At 29.2% G+C, this 18138-nt stretch overlaps 1 protein-coding gene across 3 annotated transcripts; it reads right to left on the bottom strand.

Annotated features, from left to right (window-relative positions):
• Window positions 1–7624: 7624 nt before the first annotated feature.
• Window positions 7625–15704, bottom strand: LOC111029303. Of its 3 annotated transcripts, XM_022308270.1 has the most exons (6): window positions 15553–15704; window positions 12243–12293; window positions 11048–11098; window positions 10720–10770; window positions 9902–9952; window positions 7625–8105 (listed from the first exon to the last, which is right to left on the bottom strand). In XM_022308270.1, exons 1-6 carry the CDS (start codon window positions 15632–15634, stop codon window positions 7963–7965), a joined length of 429 nt encoding a protein of 142 aa, XP_022163962.1. In that variant the 5' UTR covers window positions 15635–15704; the 3' UTR covers window positions 7625–7962. The 3 variants fall into 3 exon arrangements, with proteins under 3 accessions (XP_022163962.1, XP_022163977.1, XP_022163969.1); XM_022308285.1 differs by lacking the exon at window positions 9902–9952; XM_022308277.1 differs by lacking the exon at window positions 11048–11098.
• Between the last annotated feature and the right edge of the window lie 2434 nt (window positions 15705–18138).

Here is an 18138-nt window from a genome sequence, read left to right as displayed (position 1 = left end):
GATGAAATCGATAGGGTCTTTTGTAATTTGAAATTTTTTAAGTGCTTTTTTTTTAATGTTATTATATCACCGATTTCTTTATTCCACCATGGGACGCGATGATTAAGAATACTCAGAGTGCATTCCCCAATTGACATTTTTTCGGCAGAGATTATGGTCTCTGTTAACAGTGAGACCATTGATAGTATGTCGGTATTGTTTGAGTTTAGTTGTTCTACGTCCTACTAAATAATTGATGAAAAAAGGGTCCAGTTCGGGTTTTTTAGGTTCCACCTTTTTGATGAGCTGTTTTTATTTTTATAATTTTTTTTATAGATGGTTATTAGTATTGGAATGTGGTCGCTGCTGTATATTTGTGGGATGACTTGCCAACCAAGTTGATGAGAGATCGAAGAGTTTGAAAAAGTTAAATCAATAGCCGAGAAATTGCCATTACCTGAGTTGAATCTTGTAGGGTCCCCATTGTTGAGAATAATTATATTGTCGTTGTCTAATACTTTTTCGATGATTTTCCCTCTTTCGTCTGTTTTGTCTGAGCCCCAAAGCTCACTATGACAGTTGAAGTCACTGGTTATAATAAAAGGTGATGGCAGTTGTTTGATTATATTTTCGATGTCTTCGAGGAGTAAATTTGTCTGATTTGGAATATAGATATTGCATAGTGTGATTGTAGTGTTGTGGGTGAAAAAAGTTACGGCAACTGCTTCCACATTAGTTGAAAGGGGAATTTCTTTACTGGGGATGGGTGATTCAATGAACATGGCAACTCCGCCAGATGCTCGGATGTAGTCAGTGCGATTTTTATTGTAACATTTGTAACCTTGAATGTGAGGCGTATGCTTTTCTGTGAAATTTGTTTCTTGTAAACAAAAAATGTTAGGAATACATTCTCTGATAATAAGTTCTAGTTCATTGCGTTTTTTAAAGAACCCATTAAGGTTCCATTGAATTATATTTATATCTTGATTGGTCATTATAATGTTTTTAGTGAGTATACTGAAGAGGAGCTGTTTTGTGGTTGACTATAATAGTGGAAGAGTTTGGAATAAAAGGTTTAGCAGTTTGGAGAGCTTTGTTTTTATGTATCTATCGGTTATCATTGGTTTGACTTGTTCAGTTATTTTTTGGAGTATGTGGATGTCAACATTGACTTCCTCGTACAGAGAATGTATATTTATGGATTTATTGGTGAAATTCCCCATTATGTATATGTATTGTGAATACGATATAGGAATTTTTGTATTATCTGAAAAAAAGATCTTCTACGGGTTTGAGCCTTTCATTGAGTTTTGTGTGAAGATTTTCAAGTGAGTTGCATTTTTTTATTTTTTTGGATGGGTCAAGTGATTTGCTTTTTGTTTTGTTGGAATCTAATAGTTTTTCTCTTATGGTTTTCGGCTGATCAGAGTTTTCATTAATTTGTTGATCGATATGGAGTGGCGTGACTGATGGTGCTGAAGAGTTAGTTGGCGATGGAGCAGGTCTTTTGATTGGTTCATTTGGAATATTGTTACATTGTTAGGATTGATTGGTTTTGTAAGGTCGGTATTGGAGTCCTGGGTGTCATTTACTTTCTTGCAGGTTGGGATTATCGTTTGAGTACAACTTAAGATATTAGGTAATACACTATCCCCCACACGCGTTGGGTGAGTGTAAAACTAGAGCTATCGTGGTTATTGTTTTTATTTTTTTTACAGAAAGATTATGTATGTCCGGTTTGGTGACATACATAACATGTCAGTGTATCATCTGTTAAAAAGATTCTAAAGTCTGTGTTGTCGTATTTAATGACCATAGAACCGGGTACATTAGCAGTATCATCGGGGTGTTTATGTACCTGACGACGAAAGCTACTAATATGTGCCAGCTCGTCGTGAAAACCTGCTTTAAGAAATGTTATCTGGGATATGGTTTTGATACCTTCTAATAATAGTTGTTCGTTTATTATTTCGTGAGGAATTATCGGATGTGCATTAGAGATGATAAATCTTTTTGCTGGGTTGACCAGCCGGCGAAAAGATATTTGGTGTTCGTTTATTGATATAAATGAATAATTTTTAACTAGTTCATCGACGATGTGTTTGTCCGTGAAATACACACAAAAACCGTTGTTAGATATGTGAGATGCAAATGAAATGTTTTTGGTAGAATTGATTTTTCCGATAGCTTTAATATATTCGATTTGGGCTATGTCATTAATTGTGTTTAGAACAATCGCTTGTTCTTTTTTTGGAAAGATAGTGTTGGCTGTGGTTTCTGCGAATGATTTTGGTAGGTTGTTGGTTTTTAATTGAGATGTAAATTGTGTTTGTTTGTAGGTGTCCATAGATGAGAAAGTAGCCGAAGCCATATTGTCGGTTGATTGCGCTGCGGTGTGTCGGCAGCGGCTTAATTAACTAACTAGTGAGGGCCGATAAGATAAGGAGTTACATACCTGCCCGAAGAGTGTTGATGTATGATAAATAAATACTGCTATCGATAGCTAATAAATACGTAACACACGTGTGCTCTGGACGGAGGTAGAACACGTACTGATAAAGTGAATTATTTGTTGTGGTTTTTCATTGTATAATATGACATGTATAAACAATAAGAGTCGACTATTCAAAATAACAACAATAATTTTTACCGATTTTTCGTTGCCACTGACATGTATTTCTATTTATTTCACACCTAGGTCCCGGAGCTATTGAATCATGATCCTTAACTAAGTTTTACATTTAAATTGACTATTAATTCAGTTGGAATCTTAGTTGAATATCATTGACTTATCGAGACATTTAGCAGGCGTTGAAATGTCTACACTCCAAAAGTCGAATGAAAGTCATTTTGGTCATAGGGTATTCCATCAATTACTGAAAACTGAAGGTCATACTTCATTGCTTCAGGCCAAATTAATAATTAATAATTTAAATATTATTTTTTGTGAAGTCGATTAGATTAAAATAAAATAGCAGTAAAAATTAATATTTAAGGTCAATACAATTTATCTTTTTCTACTCGTAGTTTGTTCCACAAGATGATTTTCGTACAAAAATGCACGAGTTACGTAAGTAAACAAAACTATTTATTTATAATGTCTATACTGTGCTTATGGATGATTTAATGTGTTACAATAGGCAGTACAAATACATACATACATGATCGAATACATATATTAATGATAACACGTACAGTCATCTCTAGATTGTTACATTGTCATCACTTATATCAGGGATATTTCATCTGTTAAACGATTTCTTTCCTTCGATTTAATATGTTTCAAGTTCGAATTTATATCTACATTTCATCAAAAAATGTAATAAAATAAAATACAGATAAGCGCTAAAATTATATGAAGTAATTTGAAAATGTAGCGCGGGCCAGATAAAAAAGGTACGCGGGCCGCCAGTTGCCCATCCCTGACTTATATGATACTTTTTTTTTTCTCGTATCATACACGTGTGTGTTTGGCAGAATTTCTATTGGGCACCCGTAGGTTTCTGCCATGCCCGGTTGGGGGATGGCGGTATTTGTTCTCCGGTCACCACGGCTTGTCCGGAGAAAAATGCCGCCCGGTGGCCAAGGATCGAACCGCGACCGGCTGCGTCGCGGCGGACGTGTCAGACCACTCGGTCACCACGTCCCCCTATATGATACTGAAATAGATAATTCGCTTCGTCTTGATTTATATCTTCCGGTTCTAAACATATCAGTTCAAACAGAAAAACCTAATATACCATATTTTAGTACAAGCTATAATTTTATTTTAACCATGGTGTTTACTGATTATGTTTCAGTTAGTTACTATAATTAGACATATATTTATTTGTGCCAAGAACTATATGGTTTAGATTTAAATAATATCGTCTTTCATTTTTAAAATGTATTTTATGAAGTATTGACTTTGTACATCCCAATGATATCATTTATATAAATATACAATTTGTTTCATCAATGAATTATAGATCCTTGTTATAGGGGAAACAATAGCAAATTTTAATTTTAAAATATTACACACCAAACCAGGGTTACATATTATTTTCAAATATTTGAAAACAATAATGTGAAAATCAGAAGAAACAAGACTTTAAAAATTGTTCAAAGAATATTCAAAACTCAGTCACCACTAATAGTACATTTTTCTGAAATATCATGAGATCAAAAACTCCTACTGATTCTCTCCACTCTTTTTCAAATTACATCAATTCTGTTGTATTGTTTGAGAAAATTAAATTCATTTGTTGATGACTGAAATTGTGTTAGAAATTAGAATGATTTAATTAATTAATGAATCCGAATTACTTCAACTAAGATTCAGTATGTTAGTGTTCTAATAAAGAAACTTTAATAATTATCAATAAGTATCAAATGTATTAGGATTTATTAGAAGTCACTTCAAGGACTTAACTAATACTTTCGCTTTAAAATTATTGTACCAAATCCTCACTGGTTCGTTTCTGATTTGATTATAATTCCACTTTTTGGTCTACTAGTCAATTAGATTTATTTAAATAAATATAGGTTGACTACTTATACAAAAAAAGATTTTTCTGGTGTGCTTCTATAAACTGTCAATTATCAAGAGCAAAAAATTCGTAGTATAAATACGAAGCTTCGTCATTATATACTTCTTGTTACGAAGATACTTATCTTAGAAGTAGGATGTAAAACACTTTACTTACATTTTAATTATGTGTTATCATGAGCCAATGTCGCAGTGAATAATATCTCACAATATATATGTTATATTAGAGTGAACATAGAATAATCCGTTATGTAATATTATTAGGTACGTTATATAATATTATCGCCAATTATCTATATCGATAATTTATTAATAATTTTGTCTTTATTATTTTTATTAAATTGAATAATATTTACTAAACAATATATTTTATTATTAGTACTTTTTATTTTTTTTATTAGTGAAAGAGTGTTAGGTTTCACAATTTTAATATTAACTATACTTAGAATGATTTTTTTTAGCTTGTGGATTAAAAGATGATGATAAGCCCAGAATTTTTTTTTCATATATTTCAAGATTCTAATATTCAATTATTTTTTAAATATTAGATATTTATTTGGTATGGATATATTTTGTTATTTAAAATTTATATTAGGAGTGAGAATTATTAGATTAGTTTATATTCCTAATCTTAATTTAAAAAATAATTATTTTCATTATTTTAATTTATTAATGTTTATTTTTATTATTATTTTTCATTTTGTTTTTTTAGTAATAATTGTATTTTATTTTATATTTTTTATGAAATTAATTTAATTCCTATTATTATTTTAATTTATGGTTGGGGTTATCAATATGAACGTTTCAAATCTGGTTTGTTTTTATTTATTTATGTAACTTTTTTTCTTGTACCTAATGCAGATGCATAACTTGTTCATTATTCGGCGAACTTCAGGTTTTTATCATTAAAGGGTCATGTTTTATATTAGTTGTCATTGGTGAGCAACTTGTGTATTTGGTTTTTTGTATGGTTTGGCTGCAGGTTATATTGATTCTTCTTGGTATTTTTAGCGGTGGTCATGTGAGTGTGCGAGATCAAACTGTTATTTTTTATTGTTACTTATTTAAATTATTATGTACAGATGTAGGCACCAAATGACATCATAATTATACTCAAGGTACGTGGTGCACCACATAGTAATATTATTCATAAAATATTGCTTTATTGGTTTATTGTTATACTATCATATTTGATACCTTTTATACTGTTTATATTCACTGGACCTTTGAGTCAACCGATTTGTTACTTTTTATATTTATCACTATTATACATTTGTTATATTGCCAAACAGATGGGCATTATTATATTAATTTACTGTGTGATTTTTTTATTATAAAATTATACAGTCTATTTTATTTAATGCCTATATTTTACTATTGGAGTTACCCTAATTTATATTAATATTATATAAGTAGGCAATGAGCGACCAGCAGGTGATGTATTTGAAAATACTTACTATGAATTTTTTCTCCATGTAACAAGCCTGATATTTTCATGTTCTATTCATAAATAAGAAATGATTACAGATATTTTTAGTTTTTACCATGTTTATAACATTTTATTGACAATTGACTGACTTGACTACTAGAGCATCAATAATGACAGCGGCGTTTCTTAATCTGTTTACATTACGCCTTGGTAAATACTGTCATTATCATTACTATTTTATCAATTAGTATCGTAATATATGCTGATATTGTTTAATTTGTTGCATTATTGAATATTGACTGTTATAACTTTATAAGAAACATACATTCCAGTAAATACCCGTAATGTTTATATTTTCAATTTTGTTGTTAAAGCGGGAAGAAAATAATGTACTTGCGTTGTCTTACGTCCCCAACCATGCAGCGTACTTATAGTGTGGTCATCAATTAGTACCAATATAATTCATTTCAAAAGTGTTTATTGCGATGGTATAGTCAGTGAAACCAACCACCAACATTGTAGGAGCCTCTTGACGAAACAATTAATTTTAATCTATTATTAATAATTTATGTGAGCCAATCAAAATATCATTTTTTTTCTCGTATCATACACGTGTGTGTCTGTGTTTGGCAGAATTTCTATTGGGCACCCATAGGTTTCTGCCATGCCCGGTTGGGGGATGGCAGCACTTGTTCTCCGGTCACCGCGACCTGTCCGGAGAAAAATGCCGACCGGTGGCCGAGGATCGAACCGCGACCTGCTGCGTCGCAGCGGACGTGTCAGACCACTCGGTCACTTCGTCAACCAAAATATTGTTGTTGTAATGTTATGTAATTCTTTGTATAATGTGTGTGTGTGTATGCGTGTACCATAATATCGTAATGGAGACGAATCGTATAATATATGGTTACTTTTGTCATTAAATAATATTGTTTGAAATACATCTTCGCTTGAAGGAAATTTTTATATTAGTATTGTATTTCGTGTGCAATTATACATCCATGTATCACTGAATTGAACTTCAGGCATCTCTTACAGGGGTCCACTCGACACCTAATATAGAGCAGAGAGGTACCAACTTGTCCATATTATTTTGTTTTGTTTTTAAAAATTTATTACTATGAAATCATTGGACATTTTTAATGTTGACTTTTTAAAGTCTTATTTATTACAGTACATTATAAGTGAGATTATTATAAATGCATTTAGATATTTTTTATATAGTTAAGTTATATAATAATATATATTATATTTATTAATGTATCGTGTCAATATAATTTAATTAATTCAATATTCGGATGAAGTTGTAATTTTATCTGAAAATAAAAAAAAAGTTTGATTTAATATAGTTTTTTTATGCTGGTGTAGAAAATACCTACAATATATTATAGTAAAAATTATACCACATCCCAGGTCTCATGAGAACAAGTTTTATAAATAAGTACATAACCGGTAAAAATTTGTACACTATATATAATCGAACATAAGATTATCATCAATCAACTCATCGGATAATATTTTATTAATGCAGTTTATTATATTAATATAATTAATTACATACCTTGTACCACTATTGTTTAATTTGCTTCAGATGTAACATTAATACAAAAATACACAATTAATTTTTATGATCTGTACATTTTTAATAGTACCAACATATTTTTAACATGTACTTACCTAAAGGGATACGTTCTGAGTATGCTTTACAAAAGTCAGCGGGTGTTCTATAAATAACTTTAAAAAAAATAACACAAATTACAGTTTAACTAATAGTTAACTAAATATTTTTATTTTTAGTTGAATACAATGATAACAATGAATCATAGATTTAGAGCATATATTATAAATTATAAAATTTTGTATAGTGTTATATATTTATGTTTTATTGTAATGTAACAAGTTTAATAATTACCCACCACGACTATGATTAGGTGCATAATTGCTAACAAACAAAAGCAGTGGAACTGAAAAGATTTGAGTTAGGTTCGAGTTATAATGTTTATTGCTATTTCATAAATGCTACATTTTAAATGAACATAGATAAATTATGCAGTAACAAATATTCATGAATTATACAGTCTATACATTTTAAACATGTAGTTATAATATTATAGATTATTAGAAAGAATTCAAACTTACATGGTGGCAGATTATTCCTTGTTTCGTCTACTATAACATATAATAAGAGATATTATTCACTTCGACCTTGGCTTATAATAACACATATTATAAAACTTAATTTAAATAATAAAACAGCAATTAATATAAGAAGTTAATAATGTTTGTAATTTAATAATAAAATGGTATTGAGAGATGTACTCAATAAACATGTAATTATAATACTATAGATTACTGGCAATAATATGTAACTTACCTACTAATCTATTTGCTTTTACTATATCCTCTAATATAACATATAAAATTATATTATGCATTGCAACATTGGCTCAGAATAATATATTTTAATTATTTTATCTACTTCAGCAATTCCTCGTATGAACACGTATTATAAAACGTAATAGATATCACAAAACAACTGGAGGAAATATAATAGTCTTGTGGTGTTGGTAATAATTTAATAATAATATGGAGAGATGTACTGAATATCTCTGTCGAACTAATCACACTCCGTATTAAAAAACAATCCATTAACATTAAGACATTAATTACCTAGATACTGCCGCAAATATTTGACTATCGACAAACTACCATCTTTTCTCTATCTACGATTTTTAGTACACGTGATCGATATAATATGACTCAGAAACACAACAATAATACAATTTAATATTGATTATTCCATGACAATTTAGTTTCCTATTTCCTGATGCAGAATTAAAATCATAATATATTATATAAGGTTGTTTTAAAATTAACAAATATAATAACAGGACTATGTGATTACTGTATATCACTTAATAACGTAATTGGCATTATTTTAAAATTCAATCAAATGATTCCCAAAACAATTAACAATATTATCCCTTTGAACAACACGATTGATCGAAGAATTAGTTATCAAATGTATAGTTTCAACACGCAACTATAATGAAAGAATTCTACACATCTTAAGAAACGTAAGAAACCTTATACAGAATCATATACAATATTTCAATATTGAATTACAATATTATGATATTACAATTATCAAGTTTTTGAGTTGTGAGTCCAATGTTTTTCATCTTACTTCCAAGTTTAGAAATCAAATCTTAGTTTGAAAAATCATGTTGTGGAATAAACTTGTGTTTACCACAGTAATTTGGTTATTTTTAAATTTGACTGTTTATAGAAAAATTTAAAAATATTTTTTGAAACCTCTATTTATTTAAATTATCCTATTGACAGACCAAAGAACAGAATTTTTATCTAAACAGGATTGAATCAATGAGAAATACAATGATTTGAAAGTGAAATGATAGGTTAAGTCGTCGACGTGACGTCTAATGAAAAATAATTCAACTAACGCTTTTGGATAATTATTGAAATATGTAAATTTAATATTAAATTTGATTTAAACATAAGCCCTAAATAAATTATATTTATATTATGTAACAATATTGATAACGTTCTATTACTAATTTGGTACTAGAAAACTCTTGGATTTTTTTAATAGAACACACATTTACTATATTATCAATATCTATGTGAAGTAGTTCCGATTTTATCAACTGATGTAATCACTTAAACGAAATAGCTGTCATCAGCAAATGAATGGAGTTTCTTGAAGAATAAAACAGAATTGATATAATTTAATAATATGTTGAGCAGGAGTTTAGAGGATTAGTAAAAGTTTCTAATCTTATATAACTCCAGAAAAATGTACTATTCGTGTTTCTGTTTTTTGAATATTTGTGTGTTTGTATTGGTACTACCAATTGTAACACATTACATCATCAATAAGCACATTATAAACATTATAAAATATTAAAATAAAACATTTAAAATAACTACTTATGTATACGTACTTAAAGCCCTCATTCTTCTACCAAAATCAATTCGTGTAACATAATGGTTAACTGTAAAAATATAAAGTGTATTCTGTAGGTAAGCACAAATTACTACTCAACATATGGTTCTTTCGCAATACAAAGGTTTTCCTTTTTTCCTTTTATTGTGCATATAGGTAGTATTCTACTAACGTTGAGCGATCATCAAATGTTTTGACAGGTAAAATTAAATGAAACCAATATTTTTATTTGAAACTCAGGTACAGATATGTTCGTCATCCCTGCCATATATGGTCAAATACTAATCAGCAATAATTCGGCGGTATTTTCTTAAAAGGACGTAAACCAAATTGTTCAGGAAACAAATAAAACTGATTAAATACTCAATTTTTAAGATTTAATTTGGTAATATACAAACAGCTAAAACCATAAATTAGTGTTACTAACTGTGTAGATTGTAATTAATTAGCATACATTCCATGTGGTCTTTCAAAGGTTCAATGTAGATTATTTTAATTTTTAAAAGGGCGTTTGGATATATTGTACTCGGTATTTATATCTTATTTTTTTGTAGATGTACACGCCGTTTTTCTAGATTATTTTTGTGATTTTATCCTTTTGATACCAAAAACGTATTTTTCGATTTTTAGGGGTAAACGCTCTTTTAACAAAATACCGCCAATATTAGAATTATATGTTTATTGATAACACACTAATATTATTTAAACCAGTTCGGAAAGCTTTTCTGGTCAGTAAATAAATTATTATTATTATTACCATCAATAAACACAGCACATAAATTATAAAATATTTGAATAATAGTGGTGTATATTTACGGAAGCTATTTAATTTATCTTCAGTTTCTGCAGGGTCATTGAGCTGCGCAACTATAAAAAGGAAAAAAAAATTATATTATAGCTACATCTCAGTTTGTTACTGTTCACGATTAAAAATATACTGGTTGCTCATTACCATCTAAGACCGTGGGTTCATCTTTGATTCTTAGCCTAACCTAACCTAACCTATTCGCCTCTTGTAGAGTGCTACATACACATAATTTACATTGGTCAATGTGTGAAAAGAGTGCGTGAAGAAGTATTTTGGTGAACAGGGATGCATAATATCATTTTATATTTTTGCCCTATCCCAATAATGTATACTTACTGAATTGGGTCCTTGCATCTAGTATATTGTGTCTATCAAAATGGACTCTATCTATAAAGAAACAAATTATGTTATACATATATCTCAGTTTTGTACTGTTTTTTTTATATTCCATTGTAATCTATTGAACCCATCTGTAAACGTGATTGCAGCATACAAATATTTTAAACAATTTTAATTCTAAAATTAACCTCCTGATACAATGAACTGTAATAATATCACACTAAATTTTGCATCAAAAATCAATTCAAAATATTTCACTCGAATTATTGAGTCTAAAGATTACAGTGGCCACAAAATGTCTCAATAAGTCAATGATATTTAACTACGATACCTAATTAATTAAAAGTAAATTTAAAATAAAAATGTAACCTTACCGATGAGCTAGGTACGTGTGATATAAAAATGAGTCAGTGGCACCAACAAATCGGTCAAAACCTATTATAACAACCTATACCTCATAAAAAATGAACAGGAATATCTTTTAAATACATTGCTAGAATATTTAGGTTTAAGAATTAAAAAAAAATAAAAAAAAATACAGAAACTTACAAAAAGTGTCTTAACTGTTAAACTTAGGCATATGCTTATAAAACCTATGTTCCAATAAAGTAGGCTTATAATAAAACAACTGGAAGGAATGTAAAAGGCTTTCGGTATTTGTGATATTATTACAATGGTTTAATAATAATAGGGAGTGGCGTGTTGAATATCTGTATTGTACAATTAAAACTACGTAGCAAATAAGCAACGGACAAGCATTTACTAAAAAGTAGGCAGAACAGCGCATAATATCGATCTAAAAATAATTTTTAACTACCAGCTATATATGTGCTTTCTCCTCCTACAATTTTTAGTACGTGTGATGGTTGTATTACTAAGGATTACAAACCTAATACAATTTTTTTTAATTTTTTTCATAGTGAGTTAGTTCCCCCTTCTCTTTTGCAATATTATAATAAAATGGTACATTTTTTTTTTACAAATAAACAAATGTAATGATATTACTATGTGATTGTTGAGAGGTATGCATCAACATTGTAACAATCTAGTTAACGCTCCAGGTGTTATCATTATCCTTTTTGTATTAGGTAACTATTATAATATATATATACGATTTAATCATCTATAAGCATAGTAAACAAAATACGATATTTAAACATAACACTATAAACAAATACTAATGCATACTTACAGAATCTGTTGACTACGATCACAAAAGTGTCATTTGCCAAAGGATTTATGTCTATAAAAAAGATAAATTATATTACACATAAATCTCAGTTTGGTACAGTTTTTATGTTTCAATCAATCCGGAAAAACACATAATATGTGTATGAAATTACAACATACAACTATTATATAACTATTCAAAATTTTAAATTTGAATTTAACTGATGTTTAACACCCAATATTTAATGATGGATAGAAAATCGAACCAAAATATTTCACTGGATTTATGGAGTGCAAAATCACAATGTCTGCCATATGTCTGGCATGTGCCATAATGTTTATGAGGTGATGATGTTTCATGAATTTACATAATACATTCTAGAGCATAGGATGTGGTTATAAAATAACAGATCCATTTGTAACGGATCACATATTATGCAGTGATACAATATTGCATACAATAAATTTGGAAGTATAAACATAATTAAGTGTTGATACTTGATAATATGGGAAACGGATTACTAGACGTGTGATTCGGATACACTCATACATATACAATTATTAACATAATTCATAAGAGACACACAATATTAAACTCAATAGTTCCGAGTCAACAGCCGCACACACACTGAGGAACTCTAGTTCATAATTGTCGCATGGCTTTCCATGTTATATCAATGGCCGACTATGGCAATATACTTTAAAAACTAATACTTTTTTACTGTTTCTAATCAGTCAAAACTTTAGTTTCGTAATTGAAAAAGTCACAAAAAATGAGTACGTTTTTATTAGTTTAATAAAATTAACATACCAAACAATCCTATAATAAGATTATTTTCAAACATTTGCTCTATAACAATTCAAATCATAAAATAAATAACATCAAATATTTATCTTTTTATATATAATTTTAATGTGAGTACTTCCGTACATTTAAAACTTTATAAGCTCCTTAAAAAATGCTTTGTAGGCTTAATGTTTTTTTTTTGTACATATGTATGGGTCCTTGGATGGTTTGGATTCATAAATAGACTAGGTATAATTCCGCCTAGAGAGTTGCTCAAACAGTCATTTTGAAATTTTACATAATTAGGCTGTTCCTGTTCCTATTCGGGAACGGTGTTTATTATGTTCTGGACCTTCGTCTGCGACATATCGTGTATTTGCAGGAAAAAAATGCATATATCATATATGTATATGCCACTGTAATGTTTTGCTCAGTTTTATGCTGCGCGTATCCAAACATAGGCATTTGTATTTATTGCATTATTAGTGATACTGTTGGTTAATAAAAAATATATACGAGGTGAGATCGAAAAATACCGGGATTTTATTTTTAATAAATAACAAAAGTTAAGTTACACATTATTAAATGATATCTGCTTCAAAATACTCTCCTCCGGACAAAATGTAATGGTAAACAAAATGCAATTTTGAACTGCTACGAAGCTCGTTTTAATTTCTTCTACATCTTGAAATTGTTGTCCTTTGATTGCAAATTTCACACGGGGCCAGATAAGGATAATAAGGAGGGTGCGGGACAAAACGTATTTTTTATCAGCCAAAAAAACACTTATCGGCAGCCCTGAATGGGCTGGCGTATGTCGTGGTGATGAAACCAGCTTAATTTTGGCATTTTTCTGGGAGTTTTTTTCGAAATTTTTCTCCCATAATTGAATGCTTGTCCGACTCGCCATGCGGCACGATCAACAATATTATAAGCCATAATAAATATTTTTTTTGTATTTGTATTATTATTAAATAAAATATAGGGAATGTTGCGTAGAGTAATTGCACCCTATGGCACGTCTCAAAGTTGCAACGACGCTTATGTTTGAATGGAAGGGGGGGGGTCGAAACATTGGACTGACAACACTAAAATATAATTGAACTTTTATTCCACTAGAAGCAGCACATGACGGCTAGATAAATTAAATTATTTTCACGCAACTTAATTATTTTCCACATAACAAGTTCATCGCGGAACAATGTAGCTCACTAGTCATTACTCATTAGTCATTACATACATCTCGTGGAGAAAAAATTTTTATTCCATTAAAAAACTAGAACCTCTACTATTATCTCTAGTCGGCTTTTGCTCGTAATCAAAACATAGGGTTTGAAATGTTTTTTAATTCTGTCAGTTCAACACATTTGATAGTTATAATCAGGTTATCAGACAACCCTTTTTATAGTCTATAGTTAACGTTCTGTTATTTTTAACGGTGTAAAAATGTTTTCTCTATGAGTTACATGTAATGGGCCACACAGTTTTGCTATGAACGTGTTTTAGTTTATATTTTTGGAGGGTGATCGTCCTCAATAACATCTAATCAATATTGTACTGAATAATTGAATAAGTGGTTTATCTTTTTATATAAGAATAAATTGAAAATGTAATGAACTAACTTTAATACAAACAACAATTATTACCCAGGAGTAAAGAAGTGATCATATTGAGCGAAACTCAATGTATTTATAACTTATATATAAGCAATGTATATAATATATTTGCAAAGTGAAATCAAATTACTTACGATAGCAATTTTTAGCACGATTAAATTCTAAATAATTTAATGGTAAGTAAAACATGTGTTAGGTATTTTACAAATAAGGCGAGTTTACTATAATTTACATTTATTAGAACATATCTATGATGAACAATAATTCTGAAGTTTTATATTCTGTTGGAAATAGAATATTAAAAGAAAACACTTTATAATATATAATAACTATTTCGTTAAAATAACACTAATTCTTTGTATTGAAAATTGTAATTTAATTTTGTATTTATTGCCTAAATCAGGGATTCAAAACGTTTTTATAACGTTACGACTTTAATTAAACTAATCAAAAACCGATTGAAATCGATAACGGACAATATATTAGTAAACGATTATAACTATTATTAATATAGAATAATATAACAGAAAGCAATTAATAATTGAAACATAATAATGCCAGAAAAAAAAAATTTATAAAATTATAACTATCAGTTAAGATTAATTTTGTAAAACTGTGACTTTAAATACTAAGTACATAATCAAAATAAAATAAATCTAAATGCAATTCAAAAACATTTAAACTTAAAACTCTTAAGTCTTAATAATTCATAACGTTTTAATGTTAATAAGGTTATCAGCCAATCGATCAAGACCATAGACCTATTAATAGGTTAGGTTAGTAGTAGGTTAATAGGTCTATGATCAAGACTTTTAATGTTCTCATAACGGTGAACTGTAGTATTTTTTTTTTTTTTTGATTTAAGCCCTGGACTAAAGATTAGTGTGTGATTTTCCGTAAAATGTAATTAACAAAATGTATACACTCACTTTTCTCCGGAGTCAATGCAAATATATTTCCGATCATAGAAAACATAATAAATATAGCTAAGATAATAACATGCTTAACCATGTTTGTAGATACTGACAATAAATTTAATTTTTTATGACGTTTTAACGTTGAATAAGACTCAGTATCTATAAGAATTATATCATTAGTTGTTCAACAACGATGATATTTATAATATCATTCTGCAAAATATATGAAACAAAATATGCATATTCAGTGCAGCTGAGTAAACCATTTGGGGAAATATTAGTACATTGTAGGTAAATAATATTTTGTTGTCAACATAATACGTTTATAATATGGCAGTGTAACATGACGAGATTAGTGAACTCGGGAAATATAGCACGTTTTTTATCCACGATTGATTTCTTTACCATTTATATTTATTGGATGTTACCTAGTTGTGAATGTATTTTTGTAAAATAAGTACCTATCCATTTGTTATATTCATATACTATTTTAAAATTTAAAAAAATACTATTAATTTTTAAAAAATGTGACCAAATAGAAAAATAAATAATATAGAATAATACACCCTTAAGCTAAAACTTACCATTTTCAAAAATATTACGTTTTTAAAAAAATAAACAGCAAAATGTACTATTTCCTTAAATTATGCCAAAACGTACTATTCGATGGAAATAATAAGTTTTGTCACAATTATTAAACTTGGATGTCAAATTTAGGACATTTAATCACAATATGGCTTAGGGGACATAACAAAAAAAAGTTCATTACAATTTTACACATTTTTTGGTAAGATTTCCATATCTCTAAGCAACTTCAGAAATTCATAACACAAATCTATCTACACTGAAAAAAGTGAAAATGGAAATAGTGCGTTTTGGATTGTTACCATTGACCTTTCCATTGTAAATAGGATTGGAAGTAAATCCCAATCGCCTACGATCTCTCTCCGCATCGGTAAGCTTAAGTAATATGACTAAGCAATAATATTACATGTACAAAAATATGGGGTATGAGTACATACCTTATTATCATGGTTATCTGCTCCATGTTGATAAATACTTTATATACTTTACTATATGCCTATAGTAAATCATATATTATGGGGCCTATAAATACATGTGTACAATAATTGTTTTCGTTCAGGAAAAAAAAAACCGTTATAAATTAATGTCTTCGTAAGTGCTTTCCGCCCTTGTCTTGTTTTTTACTCTGCGTGCGTTGTTGTGCCGTCTTGTCCGTCGTTGTGCTTCCTCACCACCATAGCCTGCGTTGGTTCGTTTCGCCGGTATTGCGACTTCCGATACGCTAGTCGGTCTTACAAACAATGTATATGTGCCGCACTCGCCTAGTAATCCATGCTATAACTACGGTATTTACTATTTATTGTGTTACTGGCCCTACAATGAATCACGAGGCCGTTATACGTCGTACGTTCAAAGCTGTCGAAATCCGTACACCTGTACCTGAGTATTCACCTGTAAGATGTAAGTGGTGAATCATACGAGAGAACGTTAGTGGGTATACTGTAACCGTCACTATTCCCCACCTAACCTACCTCAAGGCGACTCGTCAAGTCGTCACCGGAACAAGACGATCGCCGTCGTCCGTAAATACTGGAGATAAACAAGTTACGAAATTAAACATAAAAAGTAACTACAGAAATGATGCCCAAAGATTCTCGAATATTAACAGCTGATGGTTTGTATGGGAATAATAGCTATAGCGCTCTTAAGGCTAAAAACAATATTATTTACCAATTATCATCATTGTTATGCGTGTTATGTGTGTGGGTGTGTGTGTGTGTGTGCAAAGGACATTTTTAGATTAGTATTGTATTTCGTGCGCAATAATGTATCCATGTATCACTGAAATTGAACCTCAGACATCTCATACAGGGGTCCACTCTACCCCGAATATAGAGCAGAGAGGTACCAACTTGTCCACATTATTTTGTTCTCTTTTTAAAAATTTATTACTAAGAAAATCATTGGACATTTTTAATGTTGACTTTTTAAAGTCTTATTTATTGTATTATATAATAAGTGTGATTATTATAAATGCATTTAGATACTTTTCATTATATCGTTAAGTTATATAATAATATATATTTTTATTTATTAATGTATCGTATCAATATAATTTAATTAATTCAATATTTGGATGGAGTTGTAATTTTATCTAAAAATAAAAAAAAGTTTGATTTAATATAGTTTTTTTTGTTGGTGTAGAAAATACCTACATTATATTATAGTAAAAATTCTAAGGTACTATGTTAAGTAATTTGTATTATAGCCAGGATATCAGTTATTACTTTTTTATTAGTCAAACAATATTGGCAATGAAATTTAATACTTGACATTTGAGAATTTTTCATTGTCATAAAATGTTTTTTAATTAAAATATGAAACTATTAAACAATTTAATGTACACCTAATAATTTGATTATTATTTGGTTTTAAGAATTTTTGAACTTTCTTACATTTTGTTTATTTTTTTAGATATCCTATTAGTTTGTGTAGACTTAAAAATTATTTTATTCTATACAATATCACAAATAATTCTTAATTACAGGAATACATGTCTGTCGTCTGGTACTA

The sequence above is a fragment of the Myzus persicae genome, unplaced genomic scaffold (assembly GCF_001856785.1).
Source record: "Myzus persicae strain clone G006 unplaced genomic scaffold, MPER_G0061.0, whole genome shotgun sequence".
Classification (NCBI taxonomy): domain Eukaryota; kingdom Metazoa; phylum Arthropoda; class Insecta; order Hemiptera; family Aphididae; genus Myzus; species Myzus persicae.
This window is presented reverse-complemented; position numbering and strand designations above follow the sequence as displayed.

Excerpts from the sequence above, each read along its gene's own strand:
- LOC111029303 (XM_022308270.1), bottom strand. The coding sequence starts at position 15,634 with ATGGTTAAGCATGTTATTATCTTAGCTATATTTATTATGTTTTCTATG. Across the intron at positions 12,294-15,552 it reads TGCATTGACTCCGGAGAAAA|ACATAAATCCTTTGGCAAAT; the intron begins GTGAGTGTATAC and ends TCTTTTTTATAG. Across the intron at positions 8,106-9,901 it reads TAGAAGAATGAGGGCTTTAA|TAGACGAAACAAGGAATAAT; the intron begins GTACGTATACAT and ends TATATGTTATAG.